General features: G+C 42.0%; 1 protein-coding gene across 1 annotated transcript in view; it reads left to right on the top strand.

The window, feature by feature from the left end:
- The first annotated feature begins 2,043 nt into the window (after window positions 1-2,043).
- LOC119317909 (DExH-box ATP-dependent RNA helicase DExH15 chloroplastic-like) overlaps window positions 2,044-8,762 on the top strand; it is an 11,740-nt gene continuing 5,021 nt past the window's right edge. The window contains exons 1-9 of the mRNA XM_037592411.1: window positions 2,044-2,574; window positions 3,908-4,083; window positions 4,462-4,575; window positions 4,855-4,963; window positions 5,044-5,130; window positions 5,494-5,612; window positions 6,892-7,069; window positions 7,209-7,808; window positions 7,891-8,169. Coding sequence (XP_037448308.1) covers window positions 2,068-2,574; window positions 3,908-4,083; window positions 4,462-4,575; window positions 4,855-4,963; window positions 5,044-5,130; window positions 5,494-5,612; window positions 6,892-7,069; window positions 7,209-7,808; window positions 7,891-8,169 — 2,169 coding nt within the window. The 5' untranslated portion in view covers window positions 2,044-2,067. The remainder of the gene's footprint in view (window positions 2,575-3,907; window positions 4,084-4,461; window positions 4,576-4,854; window positions 4,964-5,043; window positions 5,131-5,493; window positions 5,613-6,891; window positions 7,070-7,208; window positions 7,809-7,890; window positions 8,170-8,762) is intronic.

Below are 8,762 nucleotides of genomic sequence, written 5' to 3'. Positions count from 1 at the left end.
CGTATGTGACTGGTTCGAACAAGATGTCATATGCCTCCCCCGTTTTTCGTATGGCCCTTCCCCCGCCTTTTCTACCCAAGTTGGCGTCGGTAGATTTAAATACATCGTGGTGGTTAGTTTGGGTGCAAGAGACATATGTCCCTATACTCGATTACTCGATCCTACAAATATCAGAGACCAAAGGTTAGGGAGTCCACAACCTTAGCGGTTAGGTTAAGATACACCTCATAAGAGACTCTCCCCAATGATGGCGAGTCAACACCCCTTCCAGGTCACGCTTGTCACCCTTCTTCTTGTTCCTCTTGGCCCATGGAGAATGAGCTTCAGACCGCTCTCTCCCTGCAGGCCACTTCTTGATCAACACATCGAATACGCGTGATGATCGGACTAAATGATATATGGGACGAGTGGAACATGCCCACCTTGACTTCTGGGAGCACACCAGTCTTATGGTTGTTGAGGTGGTTGAAGATGCTTGACGAGGAGAAAACATGTTAGGGATAGGCCCAATTGCATGGGACCGATCATGGTGGGGATGTTGAGGTCATTATTGAGGCCTTGTTCCGTGAAAATTCATGAACACCATCTTCTCGAGAGGAAGTTGAGTCGAATCGAGAGGGATCTTGATGATCCCACCCAGACGAGATCAATGTACCGCCCCACGGTTTGCGCTAGTTGTTGCTCGCAGATTTGTGTTCATTGTGCATATAGGGGTATACCTAGTCAAAAATGATGGGGAGGAGGCGATACAAGGATCGCGCTAATGGAACTCTGAGGTTGAGACGATACGAGACACAATGTTGTACCTAGGTTTAGACTCCCTAGGTAAAAGACCTATGTCATGCCAAGTTTCTTACGCACCCGCAAGGAAAAATCACCAACATGACATTGCAGCATCAATATAGTACATACGACCAACAACGTAAGAAACTTATCTATGTATGTGTGAGTTGATTAGTAGATAACACAATATCACGCTGTTAAGAAGGGCCCACCAAAAACCATATCTACCTAGATAGTTGGTCCCCACTAACTTTAATTCTCTCACCATGCAACTCTCCACATCATCAAATGTGCCACGTCAACATCCACTGAAACTATTTTTTAGCACATGCATATCTCATTTTAATTGTTTCATCTTCAATGATCCAGCTTACATGCATACTCTTTGTTCACACACAATTACTGAAAATAATAGCTTTTGATTTAGGTCACTTAGTTCATACAAAATTTATCCAAAATTAATTTTTAAAATTCGCAGCAACGCGTAGGGAAATCACCTATAGTTATAAAAAGAAAACACACCTCGTCATCTTCCACACAGGGCAAACAAAAAAAAATTCATTATGAAATTCAACAACACCAACGACGCAAAGAAGCGTGCCCCCAACACTTCATGTAAAATGTGAAAATTGTCGAAGACAAATCTAGCTATTAATATGGACGAAAACATGTTCCTCATTCCTTCTCAAGGAAAAAAAACACTTATGTAAAAGGGGTGATGACAGCGGCGTGCCTTCGGCTCGCTTTAGTGCTCGTAGTCGTCGCTAGGTGGTCTATGAATCTAGATGTATTTATTATTATTTCTGGTGTTCGTTGTACTACCATGATTGAAGATGAATAGATTGAAAGTTATTCCTGAAAAAACACTTTTATGTAAAGGCATGTGTTTTTATTTTTTTGACGGAAAACTTTCAATCCATTCATCTTCAATCATGATAACACGACAAACATCAGAAAATAATAAAAATATTAAAGACATGCAATTATCCATCCAAATAATCATTAACAAGATCTCTTCTTTACCGCCGGGAGTTTGTTATTTGATTATTTGTGTGGATAATGGATTATTTGTCAACATTTTCAAAGGACAAGTAACGTCTCAACAATTTCTCCCGCCCATGGCCTCCATCACCCCAAAACCGTAAACCCGTTCGCATGGCGTAAACCCAGGCCGTTGGCGCATTTCCGGCTACCATGTGCAAGACCGAAGATTAAAATCCTAGCATTATCTCGTCTTCCCCCGCCTCTTGCGGCCGAATCACCCGTTCACCACACCCTCCCGCCATGCACTGCCTCGCCCCCCACTTCCTGCTCCTCCTCCCGCTCCCCACCGCGCCCCGCCACGCGCCACCCCAGACCCCACCGCCCGCTCTCCTCCTGCCCTGCCGCCCAGCCCAAGCCCAAGCCCACGCCGCCCCGCTCCACCGCCCCTCCGCGCGCTCCCGCTCCCGCGCCGCCGCGCCGGTGTCCGACGAGGACGACGACGAGGAGGCCGACGAGGAGGAGGAGGATGACGACGGGCTAGACATCCGCGACGCGGACTACGACGAGGACGATGACGGGGAGGGCGACGAGGAGCTGGAGGAGGAGAGTGGCGGCGAGGACGAGGAGGAGGGGGTTGCGGCGGCGGAGGATTCGCGGCAGGAGACCGCGGAGCGGAGGCAGCGGTCGGAGCAGTACAAGTCGCAGCAGGTGGCCAAGCTCGTCGCCGAGGTGCGGGAGTTCGGCGACGATATCATCGACTACAATGAGCTCGCCGGGATCTACGACTTCCCCATCGACAAGTTTCAGGTACCTGACTCGCGCGGACGAGCTAATTCTGGTTCTACACACTGAAGCCGTATGTGTTTTGGTGGGAGTTTATCGATTTTGGAGTACCGAAATGGTTGGCATTTGGAGCTCTAGCAGTGCCAGTATTTTAAGTTTCATCTAGTTTGTCGAATCCATCCATCTTACTTGCTAATAAAAGGTCGACAGCTGATTTAAATCCTCTTAAAAAGAGATCAGTATGCGAAAAATTTATTTAAGCCATCTAACCCTTAATTTTTGTGGACCCCAATTTGAAGGGCGAGATGCTACATAATAATTTGGGAAACATCTAGCATTGAATTAGTTGAACCTAAATTTTAAAAACTTAGATTCGATGGCTGGCCTAGAAACGCAGTGATCAGAAAATGGGAAATAAAAAAGAGGTGGTAGCACTGCTTATAAGTTATAACTCAATCCGCTCATTCACATAACGGGACAGATATCTCCAAATAAAGAAATCATGCTTTAAACATATGATCAGATACCGCAGCTGTATTTTGTTTGCGAATATAATTTTCAGAAATCAAATCGCAAAGAAAGTTTTGTACCGGTACTGCAACACAGTAAACCATGCAATTGTGCGGGCCAATCTGCTAGTTAGATACATGTGATTACACGGGGGACATCTCTTGTGTTGTCTACTGCAATACACTTCCTAACTTTTGGCATCATGGAGCTCACAAATAATATCATGTTCTCGTTATGCAAAAAAACTTAGTTGCCTGACCAGTAAATGACTGTGATAAGCACGGAGTTCTTGCTTTTCTACTGTGTTTTCTCATGGTAGATATCTTCCAGTAATTTGTGCTATAGGATGATGTTGGAGATATTCTCTTCTTAGGGAGCTTACTAAGATGGGATCATCTTGGATGGGTCATATAGTCACACTGCAATTATATCATCAATTTACCTTAAGATGGGGCCATCTTGTCTGGTTCATATTAAGCACTGCAATTTATACCATCTATTTTATTTATTTCAGATGGCATTGTTAGTTGATGAGCTACTTTCAAGTTGTTTTGCGTAATGAGCAGCACTAAGGCTGTCATGTCTTGATAAAAAGCTAGCTTACTTGTGTTGAAATTGTAATGTTGAGTCCATTTCAAGCTAACTGGCTGAAATAGTTAGGGGGTAAAATTATTGCTTTGGTTTTCTTCAAACAAATCCACCTCTTCCCCTTCGGCAATAGAAAAAGTATTAAAGCTTGATGCTAATATTGTTTTACACATAGAGATGAGACAGTGAACACTCCTTCCTGATTATTCTTTGGAGTGATATAACATGTTTTTTTACACTGTTTCCTATCTTCTTTTAGCGCCTGGCTATACAAGCATTTCTAAGAGGCTCGTCCGTAGTAGTTTCTGCACCTACAAGTAGCGGGAAGACACTAATCGCTGAAGCTGCAGCTGTGGCAACAGTTGCCAGAGGAAGGCGTCTCTTCTATACGACACCGTTGAAGGCCTTGTCAAATCAGAAGTTCCGCGAGTTCCGGTAAAATTCCACTTTCATGATTCATGCCATTTGTTTTACAGATTTATGACTGAAACCTGCAAGAACTACCTTTTATCTTGTGTTAGTTGGGACATGCCTAGAGTTATCATCTTAGTGACATCCTCATGCTCCCAAGTCCTAACTGACAGGGAGCCTTGCAAATTATCAGTTTAGGTGTAAGTTGAAACTCGTGTCAGCTCACTCATCCACATGATTGACTGGAGAACATTTATGACTGTTGGAAAATTCCATCAGCTCAGATGTTGGAGTATTTATTTGATTAGTGCAAGGCTGAGACTGTTATATAATTTTCCTAGATGGTCAGACTCTTGAGTAATGCATTTATTTTGACACATTGCCATTGTACAATAATTTCAGGAATACATTTGGTGATCATAATGTTGGTCTTCTTACAGGAGATTCTGCTATCAATAAAGATGCTCAGATCCTAATAATGACGACAGAGATTCTGCGTAATATGCTGTATCAAAGGTATTTATGCATGAACAAGTATTCATCTGTAGCATACTGTTACTAGTTTAATAATTTTCCACTTCCACCATTGGAAGCAAATATTGCAGATGCACGAACAAGTATATATATGTTCAGTGTTTCGCATTTGAGAATAGCATGATTTATTTTCTAGCTACTCATGTTTTTGGGGTTGGGGTGCGGGGAGATTAGGCTTTAGCGGTAGTTAATTATTGGTTGTAACTGATGTTGCTTGTCCTGTTTCTGAAAGAATCCCGCCATCTTTTATTTGGACTGCAGTGTTGGTATGTCAGCATCCGATGGTAGATTATTTGAAGTTGATGTCATTGTTTTGGATGAAGTCCATTACTTAAGTGATATCTCACGCGGAACTGTTTGGGAAGAAACAGTATGCTACTTTATTACTCTCTTGTTCGTCTTCATGAGTTTATATTGGTCATTTGACTTACTATTTTCGCCACATCTTAGGTGATATATTGTCCAAAGGAAGTCCAGCTTATATGCTTGTCTGCCACTGTTGCAAATCCTGATGAATTAGCTGGCTGGATTGGTCAGGTAACTGTAGCTTTCACTTCTCATATTTTGCTGTATTGATTTTCTATTGCATTGATGGTACATGATTAGTGGATTAATCGTATTGTCCTCGCTCCCTATTTTGCAGTAGCATCATAGGTGTAATAGTTTTTCCACTTCCTATTGTAATGATTGTATATGAAGCACCAGAAATACTTGCACAGTTCGTTGAAAGAAAATACATGCACAAGCACATGCGGGTATATATTTTTGGTTTACTGTGATCATTAGCATTCTCATGCTTGTGCAAATGCTGCCCACACATTGTAGTTTTCCTTTATTTCTGCTCTGGCACCACATGATTTTGTACTTGCGAAATCAGTTCTTATGCCTGTCTTTTTGTAGATCCATGGGAAAACGGAGCTGGTGACATCGAGCAAACGCCCCGTTCCACTAACTTGGCACTTCTCGAAGAAATTTGCACTTCTACCACTTCTTGATGGAAAGGGAAAGAAAATGAATAGGTTGTCACCTTGTTCTTGTTGGCACCATAAACTGGCTTACTTTCCAAATCAACATGCATATAAAGAAGTACTCTTAATAACGATATGCAACCAGCTCGTTTGTTTGTTTTAACCATGTTCACCCCCTTTGATAAATTGGACCACCCCATCAGAATGTGGGCAACTTCCATTGATTGATCTAAATAGTTGCATCATATCTGCCAAAAAGTTAACCATATATTCTTCACTGAAAATTTAACTCCTCTATACCTCTCTCTAGGTGCGTGCGTGCGCGTGCACGCCTGATTACCAATTGTCCAGTAGTCAAGTCGGCAGTTTACTAAACGGTTACCAAGATTAGTCCGGTACAAGACGTATAAAGGGCACTTTAATGTCTATTACTCCCTCCGTCCCAAAATATAAGAACGTTTTTAACACTAGCATAGTGTCAAAAACGTTCTTATATTCTGGGACAGAGGGAGTAGTAATCATTTAGTCATGAAGCCGAAAACATATTAACCCCATGATCATCTGGCGATGACATAGCTGCACCTTAAGGCAGCTTAAATGGAAACAGGTGTGCTCTAAGTACAGTATGTTCAGCTGCTAAATAAGAGGGTTTATCTGAACCTAGTAGGGCCTACTTAGGTCTGCCTTGCTTATACCATTAGCTATGTCCATGCGGGTTAATATTTTTTAGATTATCAGAAGTGTTCCTGGAAATGTACTTGGCTGTTTATCTAATTTCTATCATATACTTTATACCCTTTTGTGTGAAGGGTCAAATGCCTGCAAATAAAGAAAACAAGTATTTGCTTACTTACCACTGTCTTGGATGCTGATTCTGACAAAGTTTGCTTTGATAGTCATGACCAATCTTATTTCATATTTTGTTATTACTGGTAGTATGAAAACCGAACGCCGTTCGGTGGGCTAGAGGCGGGCGAGCTCCCAGCCTACCCTCGTTCGAGGCCTAACCTGTTATTAAACATGCCACCGGTGCTAGAGCCTGTTGGTCGAGTTTTGTTTTATTGGAAGTATCAAGGGCATACATGATTTCTTCAAAGTCCATCTGGTTGCTTATGTTGTATACTTATTCATTCCTTATGAAAACTGATAATTCTTTGACATCCATACCATTAGCTGGTTATGCTACCTTTGTGGTTTATATGACACTGGATGGCATTTTAAGAAACATTCTAGGATATCTCTTGCGCATTCCAGTATTGCCTCATGCACATTATTTATGTTTGTACCAAAGCTAAGTCATGTATTTTTCATTTTTGTTCTACCCATACAGGAAGTTGAGAATGTCTCACGTCCAGAACATATCTTCTCCAAAAAGTGAATTCTATTACGTGAAAGGAAAGAGGAAGGTTAGAACAAATAAAAATGAGCAAGGTAATAGAAGCCCATTGGACATATCAAAACAGGTTCAATTGTCCAAGCACGAGGTCACCAATATGCGCCGTTCCCAGGCATGGACTAGACTCACTTTTATGACATGCATTTTCGCATAATGGACTTTAAGCTGCTCATGTTTTTTTTGTGAGACCATGTCAGATTAAAGTGTGCTATGACTAATGGGTGTCATTTCTTGATTACATCACTATGCAGGTTCCACTAATACGTGAGACATTGTCACAGCTTTGGGAAAACGACATGCTTCCCGCTATTTGGTTTATCTTTAGTCGAAGAGGATGTGATGCAGCCGTTGAATATATTGAGGATTGTAGACTTCTGCATGATTGTGAGGCTAGTGAAGTTGAACTGGAACTTAGGAGGTTCAGGATGCAATATCCTGATGCTGTCCGGGAAAACGCTGTGAAAGGACTCTTGCGAGGAGTTGCTGCTCATCATGCTGGTTGCTTGCCACTGTGGAAGTCCTTTATTGAAGAACTGTTTCAACGTGGCCTTGTTAAAGTAGTCTTTGCAACAGAAACCCTTGCTGCTGGGATCAACATGCCTGCTAGGACAGCTGTGATTTCTTCTCTCAGCAAAAGAATTGATGCCGGACGCCAGCTCTTAACCCCAAATAACCTATTCCAGATGGCAGGTCGTGCTGGAAGGAGAGGGATCGACACAGTTGGGCATTCTGTTCTTGTTCAGACTACTAATGAAGGGCCTGAAGAATGTTGTGATGTTATCTTCGCTGGACTTGAGCCACTTGTTTCACAATTTACCGCATCATACGGGATGGTTTTGAATCTCCTTGCTGTATGTATCTTGCTGTAATGTATCTGCATATTTTCTTGTTTTCTCGTATTCCTTATCTGATGGGTTGGAATGTGCCGTTCAGGGTTCGAAAGTTACTCATAAGCAGAAAGAATCAGGTGATGTTAAGGCTAAACGTTCTGGAAGAACATTGGAAGAAGCTCGGAAGTTAGTGGAGCAAAGCTTTGGGAATTATGTTGGGAGCAATGTAATGGTTGCTGCTAAAGAAGAGCTTGAGAGAATTCAGAAAGAAATACAACACCTCTCTTCAGAAATTACAGATGAATTCATTGACAGGAAATGCAGGAAGGAATTATCCGAGGAAGACTATGCTGAGATTTCTCTTCTACAAAACAAGTTAAAGGTAATGTTCATTGCTTGATCTGGTTTATGTATAGTAATTCAGTAACATGGAAATCCATCTAACATATCTGAAATTCTTACAGTTCCACTTATAAATGCTCAATTATTTGTGTCAATGTATTAATGACACCGGGCTGCCTTTTTTCTATTAATGACAGATAAACATGATCTCCATCGATTTTTTGGGCTGACACACTACCATGGTTCTTTAAGAATTGGATATAGTGCATGTAGCTCTTCTTTGTATCATTACTTCATTTCATGTTTACAAAAATAATTATATGCCTTCGCAGTTTACGACATATTAGGAAACACGTTAAAATCAAGACGGTCTTAAGTAAGAGAAAATTCCTTATTTGACACTGTCTTAAAATCTGGTTCCTTGTTTGACACTGGAAACGTTTTTCTTCCCTATTTGACACTAGTCCTAAATTAGTGCGGTATGTGTGTGTGCGCGCGTGTGTGCTGTTGCGTGTGTGGGTGCACGCGCACATGTGTGCTGCCGCTGCATGTGTGTGTGCATGTGTGCTGCAGTGTGTGTTTGCTACTGCGTGTGCACGTGCGCGCGTGTGTGTGTGCTGTTGCGTGCCTATG

The sequence above is a fragment of the Triticum dicoccoides genome, chromosome 6A (assembly GCF_002162155.2).
Source record: "Triticum dicoccoides isolate Atlit2015 ecotype Zavitan chromosome 6A, WEW_v2.0, whole genome shotgun sequence".
In the NCBI taxonomy this organism is placed as follows: Eukaryota; Viridiplantae; Streptophyta; class Magnoliopsida; order Poales; family Poaceae; genus Triticum; species Triticum dicoccoides.
This window is presented reverse-complemented; position numbering and strand designations above follow the sequence as displayed.